Below are 15,114 nucleotides of genomic sequence, written 5' to 3'. Positions count from 1 at the left end.
AGCTACCTAATGATTTTAAGTTGCGCCAAGAAAGGTCTTCGGTTCGGAAAAGGGGTCCCGCACCCGGTCTGAAGACAGCCGATGCCTGTTCAGACTGACCGCAAAGCAAATACATTGGAGCCGCGCAGACAGCTTATTGTGAAGCCCGATGGCCTGTGTTCTCGACTTGAGCGATTCAAGTGATGCAGCGCATTGCCCTTTGCCGGTTGCATCTGTAGAGAGCGAGCATGAGCTGTTGTTCGTAAATGTAAAAGCATAGCAGATGTCAACTTCAGGATAAGATTATATAGTTATATACAAGAGTAACGCAGGATAGCGCGTCTTCCAGATATCTTCTATGGCCTGGCCTACTTGTGTGGTGACTAGAGTGTGGATCCCTTGCAAGCTTTTCCAGGGTTTTGCGCGAGTAAGTCCTAATCAAAGTCTCACATAATGCTGTTCTTTGAGTTTTGGTCATTATTTCAGCTGCATTCTGGAAGGTTTCAAGGTGCAGTTTTTCAACCGAGTATCCGTTATTCGTTGCGCAAGCACGGCCATTTCCAGCATAATGCAACTCAGCTTCTTATGCTCATGCTACACAACTCCTGTTAATTATATCTGCAACGGATTAAATGGCGACTACTTACCTTTTTGCAGTTTGCGTGCTGACTCATGCCCTACTGAGACGGAGTCGTGCATGCAACACATAGTCGTGCATGCACGATACATTTCGTTTTTCTCTTTCATCGTCTAAAACAATTTGGCTGACAGGCGTGTGCTCTATTGTAACTGACTCATGCGGGCTATGCGAAGCTTGAGCCGGGTTAGCTAAGGCGTAGGGCCTTACGGCTGTTAAGTGGTGCGACTTGAGGCCGGCGATCCGTGTCCTCAGGATCGCCTTTTGCATAAATAGCGCGCGATGCAGGTTTTCTGTATCTTGTTTTTGTTGTTCAGCACGCGCCGAACAACGAGGCAGGTCCCGCGCCTTCGGTGCGCTTTCTGTTTTTTCCGCTGTGCTTTCAGCTCTCCAGCAAGACCCATCGGGTAAAGTGCCCTGATTGAAGGAGCACCATTATCGCTACGTCGTCGTCGTCTTGAGGACCATGGCAACCGTATCAGTAACCGTCCGAGCCGTTTTGGCGGGTTTTGTCGTTTTCTGCGGCGTTGCTGGCGCCATGATGCCGGGCCATTATGGTTCCCAGCCCCCCTCTCCATATATGCAAGGTCTGATGGGCGGCGGCGCTACGCCGCTAGCAGGCGGAATGGCGCCCAGCGCGGTGCCGAGATCGGCAACTATGCCTGGTGCGGCGGTTGCTGGGCCGGACATCGCTGTGATGTTGGTCCAGATGCAACAAGACCTGGCGGGGGTCCGCGCTCGCCTGAATAGTCAAGGTGCGACCTCGGGTCCGGAATATGATTTGCGCGCGTTAACGGAGGATTTTGCGTCGCCCCAAGTGCAGCGCTCTCTTGCCGGGTCGTGGTTTCCGTTTCCCGACTATCAACCTGAGCAAACTCCGTGCCCTTAGGAAGCAAACAACCAGAATACCGTAAGTGCGGCATACTAGACGAGTTGAGTTTTGGTCATCCTCCCCGCACGCTACGAGGTCCGGTACATGTCGCCAACCCTTCGCCTCTGCAAAATTCCTATGCTCAACAGAATACGCAAACGTGCAATACAGCAAATAGCGATACACGTCACGCGCCGTTCAAAAACCTTTTTCACCTCACGAAGCTACTCGTATGTCACCACACGAACCGCGCCGCCACGTAAGTCGGCGCCGCGGTCTCCACACCCACACCCACCTCCGCGCCCTCACCCACACGTGCCCCCTCGGACCCCGGCCCCACTTTCTGCGCTGTCAAGTGCCGGACCACCAGCTGCCTCACCGCCGCCAAGTCCACCTCTTGCACCGCTCTGTCCTCTAACGCTGCCCCCTCCTTCCCCATACTACCACCTCCGCGCCCCCCTGCGGCACCATCACCATCATCGCGTCGGCTGACAGTGCTCCCCCCCGTCTGCTGTTCCTGCTGATGCTGTTGCAGTTCCTTCTTCCCTGGCGCTGCTGCTGCTGCTGTCGGTGGTCGCAGTAGCTCTCCGGAGTGGATGCCCCCCGCAATGAACAAGCAGTCGATGCCGGCAGCCACGGCGCTGGGGGGAGGTGTAGGGGGGTGGGGGGATAGGTGAGGGGGGTTAATGGCAGGTTGGTGGTTCCGGAGCTGGGCAATAGGGGCCCCTAGGGACCTACTGGCGGACCTCTATGAGCTATCCGGAGCTGATAAGGAGGACAGGGCGGCACAGCACATACACCCCCACTAGGTACGATGTTTCTCGATCCACCATTCGCCCTAGTCACCCCCACAACTTCTTCTCCTCCCCCCCTCAATTACCCAACCTCCCGCGCCTTACCCCGCCACGTCATGCTCCAGGGAGTCCCCTACAGCCAATATGTCCCCCGCGGGGAGCCTCAACAGCTCCCCGCACGCGGAGTAGATGAGGGGGGCGGGTTTACCCATCAACACGACCGGTCCCCCCGCGGCTGAGTAGACGGCGGCCAGGGAGCCGGGCATGGCCACCAGCTCAGTGCCGTCCACAGTGACCTGGGGGGGGGTGGGAGTTGGGGGACCCGGGGGTTTGGAGGGGTTGTGCTGTAGGGCACAGTGCTTGGGAAGAATAAAGCAGCCGATCACGACCCGCCACAGATGAACACCAACTGACCCACGGGTCACAAGAGCGCTCCTGACGAACAACGAGGGCGCATCGACCCAGATTATCTTCAGACATAAATCCACCTGGTGTGCGCGCGCGTGGGGGGCTTGCTGTACGAGCACGGTACTTTCGGTTCTCCCTAGGACCTGACCGCGGTCACCCACACGGTCATTATCCCCGAGCTTTCCCGCCACGTCAAAACCCACCCACCATCCCCCATCCAGCTGACCATCACGCACCACATCCGGGTTAGCCACCACCAGCGGCGGCGGCCTCACCCCCGCCCGGGCAGCCGCCTCCGCAGCCCCCCGCAGCAGCTCCTCAAGCTCCCCCAGGGACCTCTCCAACACACCACCCCCGGGTAGGGACAAAGCCTCCGTGCCGTGAGCCAGAAAGAAATCAGCGTCCCCTGGGTCGGTCACCAACTGAGAAAGCAAGCAAAAAAGCACGGAGTAGTGCAAGGCCGGCGCGAGGATGGATCTTAGGGAGGATAGATGGAGGGAAGGGAGGGTGTGACGGGCGATGTCTGGGGAGTTTGTGCCCCTGGGCCCCGCACGGCCGCTCCCCCTCCCCACACACAAACACGCGCGTGCAAATCAGAAACGTGGCCAACGAGCCGGGCAAAGTGCGCGAGGAAATCAAAAGCACTAAAGAATGCAGGCAGGCAGGGCGGTGGAAGGTCCCCTGCGCGCAAGGTCCTCCCACCCCCATCACCGCCCACCTGCAATCCAAGGCCCTCCAACGATGTGGGTCCGCGCCTACTCCAGTTCACGTGCAGGCAGCGAGGGCCCAGAGCCGCCCACCACGGATCAGGTCGCAAGGTCAGGTAACGGTGGGTGAGCTCGCCACTAGTCACCGCGCCTGATCAACAAATCCAGGTACGATATCCGGATCCAGGCATTTGGAAATTTTGAGGTCAGGCCTGAGAGATTCGATTAGTCAGGTTTCACGGAATCAAATCCAATTTGGATTCAGGTCCGAATTGGATTCAGTTAGCGTGTACGACAAAGCACAGACGCTTGACGAGAAGGAAAAACCATTCGATGGATCCCTTACGAAGAACCTAGCGGGACGACAACAAGAAATGCCGGGCGGTACGAGGTTGATCAGCAAAGTCCGCAAGCAAAGCACGAGTTAAGGGGAAGAGCCGAAAATATGTTATACAAAAATAACAAACAAGGAAAAACTTAAATTAGAAAAGAAGGGCAGGAGTTCATGGAATGCATGATAGTGAGGACCGGCCGAGACCGGTGGGGGGGTGGACGTCGGGTAGCTTCGTAGCAAGTCCAGCTTCACCAGATGCCCCATTGTACTGTTCACAGAAGACACGTCAGCATTGTGACAACCACACACGTCAGCATCCTCCAGCCCCACTACGCCCCACAACGCGCAATGAAGTGCTACCTCCGATACGATATCGGGCTCAACGCATCCACAAACCCTAGGCCAAAACCAAGCCACCGCACCACACCCATCCATCTGTCCATCCATCAGTTCCAAAGCCCCGCGACGCCAACCCCACCGCACCCCACCCGACCCCAAGCTCCCATCCAGGCACCCACCCTCGAAGCAGCGCTTGTCGAAGCCCAGGGCTGCCAGCTTGTCGAGAGTGCCACTGGCTCTGCGGGAGGAGTTAGAGATGACCAGCAGCCGCAGACCAGCTCCGGCGGCCGCAGCCACCGCCTCTACAGCTCCAGGGTACGGCACCCGGCCGTCGTGGAGTACACCGAACTGATCCAGCAACAGCGCCTGGGTGGGTGAGTGGGTGGGTGGGAAATGAACTGTTTTTTGTTTGCGTTGGATGGTTGAGGAAAAGAGGGGGGCCGTTGTGGGGCGATGTGAGCGAGGGCGGGGGAAGGAGGGAATGGGTGGCTGAGGAGAGGGGGAGGTTGAGGAGAGAGGGGCGCACACGCGTGCTTACCTTGTAGCGCCCAGCGACCTCTGATAAACCGGTCAACAGGCGCATGGAGCCAGGAGAATCGGCGCTGAGGGTGTTCGTTGTGGTGGAAGTGGGTGCTGATGGAAAGGCGGAGGTAGCAGCGGGCATGCGATGATGCGCAATTGAGCGCGCTGATTGGTGGTGTCTGGATGTTGAACTGAAAGGTTGTCGGTGTCTGACACCAGAAGTGGGTTGTGTACAGTTTGGCTGAGGCCAAGACGATGGCAACGCAGGGTTAGTGAAAGGCATGATTGCGGTATTCCTCCTTAATAAATGTGCAGACTCTTAAATATGTAATTAAAAACATCGTTAATTTTAAGAAACATACTCTGCTAAGACCGTCTTCAAGGTCATGGTTTCAGAGCGTTCATCACCTTGTATTCTAGGGCTGCTTACACAACGAACATATATCAATCACTCCGTAGACTCATTCAACCTTCAGAGTTTAGGGCGTATATAACTTAAGTTAAGGACACTATGGAGCGGCTTTGGTGATGCCCCTTTAAATGCTCAGCTTGATAAAGAATTTTCATACACGTTAAAGGTGGACATTAGCTGATGGTGTTTCTGCAATCTCGTGGTAATGCAGGGTTGCGTAAGAGGGTGTTTTAAGCGTTTAATTAGGGCACGACCACTGACTCCGCAGTGGCGCCACGTGCTTCACTCCTGGCTGCGTTTTGTTAAAACCAACAAAGCGCCGGACCCCAGCCGGGTCCTATTACTGTGGCTACCATTGCCTAGTAGATGAGTGTCGGTCACATCCAACACGTTTTGGAAAGGAAATTACGCATTGCTAAAAGCCTGCTGGCGAGGCGGGCGGACGTCGAATTGCGACAGAAAGTAAAGTACTGATTTGGAACTGTTCCCAGGATCCCCATTATAAAGCGTCATAAGCGCTTTGATCATCACTACGCGAGCTCTGCACAATAGAATGCAAGCCTAGTACCGCAGCCTCAGCCAGCCTCCAACAGCGACCCAAGGGACGATTTACGACTCCCAGAAGAGGCGCGTCTACCTATTTCTTAAATCCACGGCTTCTATCGAATTCCGAGCTACTGTTAAGATTACTCCCACAGTTCATCGCTGCACCACCGGCACACTTGATGTGCACAAACAGTACTTGCCGCCTCACGACGCCTCATGCCTGGTATGCTACGATACGATTGCCATCGAAGCAACAACAGCTTAAAGATGTAATTCTAACAGCCAAATTTGGATTCGCGCCTCCATTGCCATTGAGCTGGCCGCGACGAAATAAAACCGTACAACGGATTATCATCCCTTTTCGGCCCTGCAAGTGCTTGGATCGGTAACTTAAATTCTTAGCAGGATCCATATCTCTTTTTCGTAATTGTGAAGGTCCAGGGCGTTCCGGGAAGTAAGCCTTCGGGCAAAGGACACAGAGCGCCGGTTCATCGAGCTGCTGTCCAAGGCCGTCCGCGCGACTGCTGCTCGGACGCGGCCGGACGTGGCCGGACGCGAACAATTGAGGAGAAGAGCGTAGAGAGCGCAGAACCTTGAAAGCATCAAAGGTTATTGTTATTAGGTTTTGTCTCAAGTGCGGTCCCACAACTAGTGAAAGCGTCAAGGCTGACTCTTGGGCTGCCCTTTCGGCTGGGTTTCGGCGCCAATTGCGTTGCGGAAACTGTGTGTGCTTTGAGACTTGTTTGTTTTGCAGTCACGTTTTATTGAAGACACTAAACCTGTCATAGTTGAATTCGTCACCATGTCTTACAGGAAGAACGTGGCCGCTGCTCGCCGGGACAAGAAGGGCGGTCGAACTGGGCTGACGGAGGAGCAGAAAGCTGAAATTAGAGAAGCATTCGACCTGTTTGATACAGATGGCAGTGGAACGATTGACGCGAAGGAGCTCAAGGTGGCCATGCGGTATGCAAGGAGCGCTATCGGTCGTGCATCGAAGTAGCCTGCAATTGTCTTAATGATGTGCGAATGACTGGATTGTTTCGCGTCCTTTTAAACTAAATACGTTATGCATTAAACTATTACCCATATGCACTCCCGCGACCCAGGGCGCTGGGCTTCGAGCCAAAAAAGGAGGAGGTACGTCCATGAAGAGCTTATTTTCAAGGATATTGTATGTTACTGCCAAGGGTTAGGCGCGAAAGCTTGCCATTCGCACATCTATACATTTCGCATCGGCGCGGCCGCTTGGCTCCTAAATATTGCCTTCAACATAAACCCTGCAGATCAAGAAAATGATATCTGATATTGACAAGGACGGCTCTGGAACTATCGATTTTGAGGAGTAAGTTCTAGAACATAGTTCGCGAGACACGCGGACGAGTTGTCCTAGGCAGCGCCCCCTTCACCCCTTCCCTGCCGAGCTGGAACCCCCTTTCTGTTTATGACCCCTCTATCCCTCCTTAATCATCGCCTCCTGTACATGCAAATTCAAAGGTTCCTAAACCTCATGACCGCGAAAATGGGCGAGCGCGATTCCCGGGAAGAAATCCTCAAAGCCTTCAAGCTGTTCGATGACGACGGATCGGGAACCATCACCTTCAAGGTGCGCCGTGTCTCTGTTCGTCACCGGCATCGCCCTTCCGTTAAACCCTGCATACATCCCCTGCTCCACCTTCCCGTCCCGCACCAGTTCAATAAATTTACCTGCATTAAACCTTACCTGCATTAAACCCGTCCCTCCTCTCCCCACCCTGGACCGCCCCCAGGACCTGAAACGTGTTGCCAAGGAGCTTGGAGAGAACCTAACAGGTAACCGTCAACCAATTAACGAACAACCCAACTCGCTTCCACGTGCTCTGTTGGCTTAGGGGGAAAGGGGGAAGCGAGGCCGGGAGGTGGTGAGCTCCCTCTACTGTGAGGGGGCGGCGGGTAGGTGCGGGAGGTTACATGCTGCAGTGGGCAATGGTGCTACACGTCAATCTCTCCCCCCCCCCTCATAAGCACGTCCATACATCCGTTCACGGGGTCGCCCAAATCGCAACGTGGTTCCCCTGATGGCGACTGCATCACACGGTACACACCAACAAACCGTACACCGTACACCACCCTGAGGGAACAAGGGTTATTGTTAAACCACCCTAATCACCCCACTCCGTACATCAACCCAGCATGCACCTAAATCCCCCCCATTACACTCACACTCAGATGAGGAGCTTCAAGAGATGATCGATGAGGCTGATCGCGACGGGGATGGAGAGGTCAATGAGGAGGTAGGGGAGCCGGAGAAGGCGCGGTAGCAGCGGTAGCAATGGTAGCAGAAGTAGGCAGTATGAATGAAATCCATTCTCATTAACAGTGTGTCAGGTCTCTGCCTCTGTGCCCCCGTACTTTCCTTCCTCTCTCCCCTTTCCGCTGTCTTTCGTGTTATCTACCTTCACCTACCTACCTACCTACCTTCACCTACCTACCTACCTACCTGCGCCCCTACCTACCTACCTACCTACCTACCTACCTGCGCCCCTACCTACCTACCTACCTACCTGCGCCCCTACCTACCTACCTTCACCTACCTACCTACCTACCTACCTACCTGGCTGCGCAACCGTTGGGGAGATTGCCACTCGAAGGGGGCACATAGCTAGGGCCACATAGTGATCACCTCGCGAATCCTGATTCCCGCTCTACTTGTTTCGCCGCCCTGGCTGGCTGCGCTGAACGCTGCTACTGCTGCTGCTCCATGCTGTGTCTCCCTTCGTAACACCTGCAGGAGTTCATTCGCATCATGAAGAAGACGGCGCTATTCTAAGGAGCGGAGGAAATTCAGGAAGCACTAAGCCTCAGCTCAACTAAGCCTCAGTTCAACCTTGGGGAGGTTCCCGGTTCCGGCATAGTGGTGGTGGTGATGATGATGATGATCCCCTTTTCGGCGGGAGCGGCGAGGGGCTGGGGGCGTAGGTAAAGGCAGCGGATGGAGGGGAGGGAACCTCTGGTGGACACAACTTTCCGTGTTGGAATCAGTGGGATTATGGAGGGGTACTGAGGAGAGGAGGAGGACGTGAGGAGGAGGACGAGGTTGAGGACAATCTTCGGATCTAATAAAGGATGAGATGAGGGAAAAACGTTGGAAGCTGCGACAACAGCAGCAGTTGCAGCAATAGCAGGAGGAGAAAGGGCTTTGGATGTGCTCAGTTCATTTTCATTGGCTGCATTTTGATGTCCGTTGCGGAGCCTTGCCGTCGAAGAAATGGAGGGGTTTCAGAAGGGCGTAGAAGCCGTAGAAGGGCGTAGCGGATCATGTGGAGCTTTCCTGGAGATGTCTGATGCACCTTCAGCACAGTCTACCGTCTCGAGGAGGGGGTGTGGGGTCTCAACCAGGCCGGTAGGTGGGCATGGGCCTGAAGGGGCACCTCCTTTCCTCCGTCCTCCTCGGGCCCCCTGTCCGCTGTCCATTACATCATATCCTCATACAGAGAGCCCCCAGGCCGCGACGCGCTGTGTGTATCGCACCAGCTGGGGCGTGTGCTTGTGGCGGCCTGTACGTCGCTGATGGCAGAGGACGGGTCCGGGGCATCTGCATCCTGATACCCCTACCCCCCGGGGGCCCTATGTCATATCACGTATACCAATTGTTGGAGCACAACGGGCCTCAGGCCTCGGGGAGCCGTCCTGTCGCCGTCCTGTCGCGCGGCAGCAGCTGCTGCTGCAGCCCCAGCAGCACATTGCGTGGAACAACGGCGTGCATGACGAGCTGGATGAGGGAGTGTGGTGCCCCCCCTGTTGTTGTTGTTGTTGTTGCAGCATGTGACTTGTTTGTTTAACGTTTATAATTCATTTGTCGCAATCAGAAACTACATAATCTGTATTTGTTTATATGGACCATATTATCTGAAACGCTTTGTGATCGATTTATGTACTTGTGTGCATTCACTTGTGAGATTCGGTGCGTTGTGGATGTGCGGTCTACAAAGGCAAAGGCGGCAGCTGGTTATATTACTGCGCGTGCGCAGCATGCTCCAGTGCTTTTATCACTTACCTGTGTGGTTTCCACATGAAGTGTGTTTTGGCACCTGTGTTCTTGGGCGCAGGTGTGGATGTGAGTGCGCACAGAGGAGTGATGAATCGGGGACGAACGGTTAGAGTTGGTCTGTTCTGGCTCCCCGTCATCTGGGGCTTAGGGCCCGTACCTGGAAGGATGCGCATATGACTGAATAATAAGCGAGCAAGGCGTTGATGGCTAAGCGACAGCGGCTAAGGGGGACGTGTGCGTGGACCGGACAGCATCATCATACCAGCCCCGCCATGGCCAGCAAGCAGCCCCCATCCTTATAAATGAGGATCTCAAGCAATTTTCACTGAGTAGTAAACATAAAGCACGTTTGAGTCTTAATGACACAGCCATTCCTACTAGGAAGCCAAGGAATTCTGAACATCTTTCTTCAGCGCTATTTGCCATTCGTTCCCAGAGCATGCCCGGGCGTTCTGATCTGCTATTGCACCGTCTTGCCTACTCGGCCCTCGGCCTACTAACGGGCATCCATCACTTCTCCCTCCGGGGCGGAAGGGGGATACGCCAGGTCACACGCATGCGAAAAACGGGCCACGTACACATTTATTATACACATATATACATAATGCACACACCCACACAAGGCAACACGTACATGGTGCAAGGTGCGTCATCGGCTCCCCCATCCACCTCCCCCCAAATTATTCATTTTCCCCGTCCCCATTCGTACATTTCCATTGCGAGGCCCAGAGACCCATCTCGCATACGCCGCCAACTTTCACTCCCGGCCCTGTATCCTAAACAGGCGCCTTACCTTGCAGATTTGTCTGCCTTCGGAACAAACATATTGCTAAAACATACATCACACAAGATGCTACTCATGATAAGAGTCAATGGGCGTCATTAAGAGTGCTAAAGTGAGGACCAATGCCCCCCCCCAAGCAGCCTCTCAGCACGTATGGCAGCACGGCCGCATCCACCTACTGGGTCACACCACTAGGGTCCCAAAACACTGCCGCCAACAAACAATACTTTTTAAAGCTCCCCCGCAAAAGGAAAAAAGAGTCAATTATTTCTAGCTGCATCTGGAAATCCCTCTTGCGGTTCAGCGCTCTGATGGCGGCCGTGTTAAAGCTGGGTTGGCTGAACAGACGCTGAGAGCGCACGATTTCACATCCCGCCCGCCCTCCTAAACCCCCCTAGGAGGATACCGTCCACCTAACCCAACTCTCACCACCTCACACAGGTCGCAGTGCTCCAGCGATTCGAAATCCCTTTGAAAAAGAATCCAACAGCCCCCGGAGCAACACGGGCCTGAACGAATTCCTCTAATCGTTTCTTAACCACAAACACACCTACCCATCTAATCGAGCAACAAGCCCTTGTTCATTATGACAGCAGCAACTTGTACGGCCCTGTTGTAACGGAACCCGCCAGGTAGGTTGGGAACAGCAGAGGCGTTGTGAAATGTCACTGAAGCTGCTAACCACCTGTCCGGCCAGCTTTAAGTGTGGGTGTGGCACACACACACACACACACACGCGGACACGGACAGACGCGGGGGGGGTTGGAGGAGCGGGGTAGAGGGGGGTGAATGCTGCTGAGCGGCAGCAACGTAAGGTCATTGTGAACTGCACAGGCTGAACAAAACCTTCATTGTACGACACTGTCGATAGCGCCTTGCCATGCCGTATCGTGGACTCCAACGGCGACAACCGATCGCGGAGGTCACCGGCCAAGACCCGGTTTTACCTGGCCGGGTCCTGCGCCGTACTTGACACCCCGTTTTCGTACTTGTCGGTAGTTGAACACCACGGCCAGCGGGTAGTGACAGCGGAACCGACAAGTGGGCCGCTCGGATCCACACATTCAGTAAATGAATCCATTTCAGTTGAATCAAAAGTTTGTCAGCCGTTCATCCTTCTCTCGTACACCCCTCACCCCCCACCCGGAGGGCTCCCAGCAAACTCCCAATCGCAATGCCCCCACGTAGCACCTCTGTGTGATTGCGGCGGCGCAGTGAAGACAGCTAAAGTGTCGGCGGGGTTAAATCCATTAAGTTTGTTGAACCAGTACGACCAGAGTACGACAGGGTCGGGGTCATGTACTGTCCAGCACCCAGCAGCCGGGGCCCTCAGATCCGTGTCCAGCCACATTACCCCCGCAGCTGTTCTGATGTGCCTCGAGAAGGCTGCTGTTACTGTTACTGCTGTTGTTATTGTTGTTGCCATTGCTGTGGTGGTTGTGGTGGTTGTGATGGTTGTGGTGGTTGTGGTGGTTGTGGCGAACCCGAGGATGGTGGTGGATCCGGGGCTAACAGGCCATCCGCGCGACGCATGTCGCTTTGCCGGTCTGGTGGGGGGGGTGGCGGAAATGGTGTCAGCAGTGGCCGCTGGTAAGACCCCTGCTGCTGCTGCTGCTGCTGTGCAAGTTGAATTCATTGTTGCTGTTGCTGCTGTACTTGCTGTACGGACGAATATCCTCTGGGCAGTCCTACCACCATCTGCTGCTGCTGCTGCTGGTGTTGCTGCCAAAGGAGCTGCACCGCTGCCGGCTGAGGCGGGTTCAGCGCCGCCTGCTGATCCTGTCGCGGCGGTAAGGGCGGCAGCGGCAGCAACGGCGGCGGCAGCTCCTCCTGGAGCCGTACAGAAAACCCCAGCAGCTGCGGCCGGGGCTGCAACACCAGCGCAAATCCTCCAGGCGACGCAGCCGCAGCCGCAGCCGCCGTATCATCAACGGCTACACCAGCCGCCCCACAAATACCTTGCTCCTCCGCCTCTCCCATCTCCCCATCCTCCTGACCTTCCAGCTGCGTCCCCTGCGAAGCCCTTGGCATTCCGGATGTCGTCGGCCCCTCCGAGTCCGAAACCGGCGGAACAACCCCAATCGAGGCCGTGACCCCACCACCCCGCCGCCGAGCGTGCGCACGTGCACCATCGTCATCCGCCGGCAAATTGCTGTCTTCCTCTCCTGCCAAAACCACCCGACTCGCTGCCCCCTGCCGTATACGCCGTACATGCGAGGACGGCGCCGCAAGCTTTACTCCTAGCGCGATGGCGTCCGCGAACGGACCCACGTCGGCTTCCTCACTCCGCAGGAAGGGCCCCCGCTGGCCGCCATGATATTGGCCGGCCCCTCCACCGCAGCGGCTACAGCCACCTCTGCAGCCTCCGTCGTTGCAATGGCTGCAGCTACAGCCACATCTGCGGGCCTCAAACTTAAGATGCGAATCATCTGCCGAATCATCTGCTGCCGTAGTCCCGTCTGACCCCGCCGCCGCCCCCGCCACCGCAGACAGCTCCAAGGGCTGGGTTCTCTCTAAGAGAACGACATACACGGCGGGGACCTGCCGAACCGGCGACGGCCCAACCGAGCCCTGACGCCTGGCGGCGGCTGCGGCGGCGGCTGCACTGCCGACACCGCCAACTCCCGCGGCCGCAAACGCGCCGTCCATCGGCGCCCTCACGGCAGCCGTCAGCGGGAGGCCGCCAGCTCCGAAACCTGACAGAATCCCGGGCGGGAGGCCGCCACCGCCGCCACCCGCGGCGGCGGCAGCGATCGCGTCGTTATGGCGACGGGCCCTCTGCAGTAAGGGGAGAGTAGGGAGGGGAGTTAGGCTAGGCTAGGGAGAAGCAAGGCGGCGGAGGCGGCCCGGTGTACATGTGATTACTTTCTTCCCTCATCGCCAATATGGCGCCATCGTCACCCCGTCGGCCGCCCACCACCGCGAACAACACCCCCCCCGGGAGTAACCCCCCCAAACCAGACAATCGAGCCGTGTCGCCATTTGCAGCGAGGTAGGGGAGTCCAAAAGATACCAGAGGCAGAGAAAGAAGGGTAATAAGCGGGGGGCCGCTGGCGCGAACGACGCCTTGGGGGCTCTCACCTCACCTCACTTCACCTCACCACGGAGGAGCGGTCCTCATCAGTAAACCAGTACATGGTTTCACCTGAGTGCCCTCCGGCCCGCCACTATCCCTTTCCCCCTCCTGACCGCTGCCGCCCTGACCCACCCACCCACTTCCTGACCCACCATCACGTTCCGGTACAGCATGGTGGCACCCACCAGTCCCACGCCCGCCCCCAGCATGACTAGTGGCCAGCTGAAGGGGGTGCCCCGCATGAAGAACCCGCCGAGGATGGCCCCCGCGCCGCAGGCTGGGGAAGAGAGATTGTGGTGGTTGCGGGGGCCCCCAGTTTGCGTGAGGCAGGAGGAGAGGGAAAGAGGTGGCGGACGAGGGTGTTAGACGGGGAGGGCGCCAGCCGTGGTATGGGAATGCACAGCGTTATAAGAAGCCGCGTGCAGGAATGTGATGGGATGCAGGAGTGCAATATGCGCAAAGAAGGAAGAACTATTTTCAAGAAGAAGCAGGTGGTGATGTCAAAACACCAATTACTGGAGTCCGGCTGCGCATAACCGCCCACAAGGAGGCAAAAGGGAAATGTCAGCAGTCATGAATGAGTCGTCAGGGGGGTTTGGCTCACGAATGCAGTGCTCGGTTGGAAAGGGTTGGCAAGGGGCCGCTCTGGCCTGTAGGATTACAGGGGCCCTTTGGGACGCACGGGCAGCCTGCTCTAAAATTCATGAAAGCTTGGGGCGCATGTGGTCTGTGACAGATTACAATTATCCAAGAATTCTCCGATACTCAGGCTCATTCAACGACTTACCAATTAGCCATGCTGGTGCCAAAAACAAGCTCTGCCTTCCAGGCTGCTCTCCGCTTTGGCTAGCTGGGCTCGCATAATAGGCCTCCATGAATCTGAAGCCTTAGCCTATGTCGACGGTGAAAGCAAAACTACCAATCTAACAGATGCAGCTATATCTTGCAGCACGTGAACTGCACCACAGGATGATCTATACAAAGTTGGAGATCCCTCTAATTTTTTGGTGGCTGGCTCTTTTGGATTGAGGGCGTGATACATAATTTTAGCTGTTAGGGTTACCGTCACTTTCGGACTATAATAACAATGCATAAAAGCACTCCATATCATAACTATGTGTAAATACATCATTGAAGCTATCGGTCAAAGTAACAAAGCGATCTGTACGTAACGAACATGACGACCACCCGTGCCGGGCCCTAACCGTTGTTGTCGACATTGTGGATTGCAACACATACGGGTACTGTTAGATCGCGATATGATGCCATCAAGTTTCTTACCCAACTTTTCTGCGGTTCACTTTCGTATGGTGTGTGCAGATAACACGTACTCGCTAATGTTGCCCCGGCCCTGCACGTCCATCTGGCTTTCAAAGATGCGTATGAATCAGGTTCTTCCTCCGGTCCCGGAGAGGCAGTAAACCGGCTCCGTCTTGCCGGACATTCCAAGTACCTAACATCGAGTTTCGTTGGCTTCGCCATCAAATCTTTTTCATTGTCAGCTGGCGTCAATATTGGCATGGCGTCTGAGAGTCACGCGCGCTGCCGTGCACTTGCGAAGCTGCCAACTGCCAGCGCACCTAGCGATCGGATTCTACTTTGCCCTACACAAACCCATCGGATAAATACCTTCCTTATGAACTGTTCTGTCATCTTGGAGCTGATAGTTGGGTGGATG

General features: G+C 55.8%; 3 protein-coding genes across 3 annotated transcripts; 1 reads left to right on the top strand and 2 right to left on the bottom strand.

Annotated features, from left to right (window-relative positions):
* Positions 1–2,067: 2,067 nt before the first annotated feature.
* VOLCADRAFT_44669 (uncharacterized protein) lies at positions 2,068–4,438 on the bottom strand (the record flags this gene model as incomplete). The annotated part of the gene is made up of 5 exons (XM_002956443.1): positions 2,068–2,128; positions 2,387–2,577; positions 2,926–3,111; positions 3,408–3,547; positions 4,249–4,438. Coding segments are annotated over 5 exons (768 nt in total), but the record flags the coding sequence as incomplete, so codon positions are not given.
* Positions 4,439–6,351: 1,913 nt separating this feature from the next.
* Positions 6,352–8,355, top strand: cnrA (centrin; the record flags this gene model as incomplete). The annotated part of the gene is made up of 7 exons (XM_002956493.1): positions 6,352–6,512; positions 6,656–6,686; positions 6,833–6,891; positions 7,044–7,152; positions 7,316–7,358; positions 7,755–7,819; positions 8,317–8,355. The coding sequence occupies 7 exons, from the start codon at positions 6,352–6,354 to the stop codon at positions 8,353–8,355; spliced, it is 507 nt and encodes a 168-aa protein (XP_002956539.1).
* Positions 8,356–11,868: 3,513 nt separating this feature from the next.
* On the bottom strand, positions 11,869–14,311 carry VOLCADRAFT_97530 (uncharacterized protein; the record flags this gene model as incomplete). The annotated part of the gene is made up of 4 exons (XM_002956442.1): positions 11,869–11,907; positions 12,053–13,138; positions 13,589–13,713; positions 14,224–14,311. 4 exons carry the CDS (start codon positions 14,309–14,311, stop codon positions 11,869–11,871), a joined length of 1,338 nt encoding a protein of 445 aa, XP_002956488.1.
* Between the last annotated feature and the right edge of the window lie 803 nt (positions 14,312–15,114).

This window comes from Volvox carteri, assembly GCF_000143455.1.
Source record: "Volvox carteri f. nagariensis unplaced genomic scaffold VOLCAscaffold_61, whole genome shotgun sequence".
Classification (NCBI taxonomy): Eukaryota; Viridiplantae; Chlorophyta; class Chlorophyceae; order Chlamydomonadales; family Volvocaceae; genus Volvox; species Volvox carteri.
This window is presented reverse-complemented; position numbering and strand designations above follow the sequence as displayed.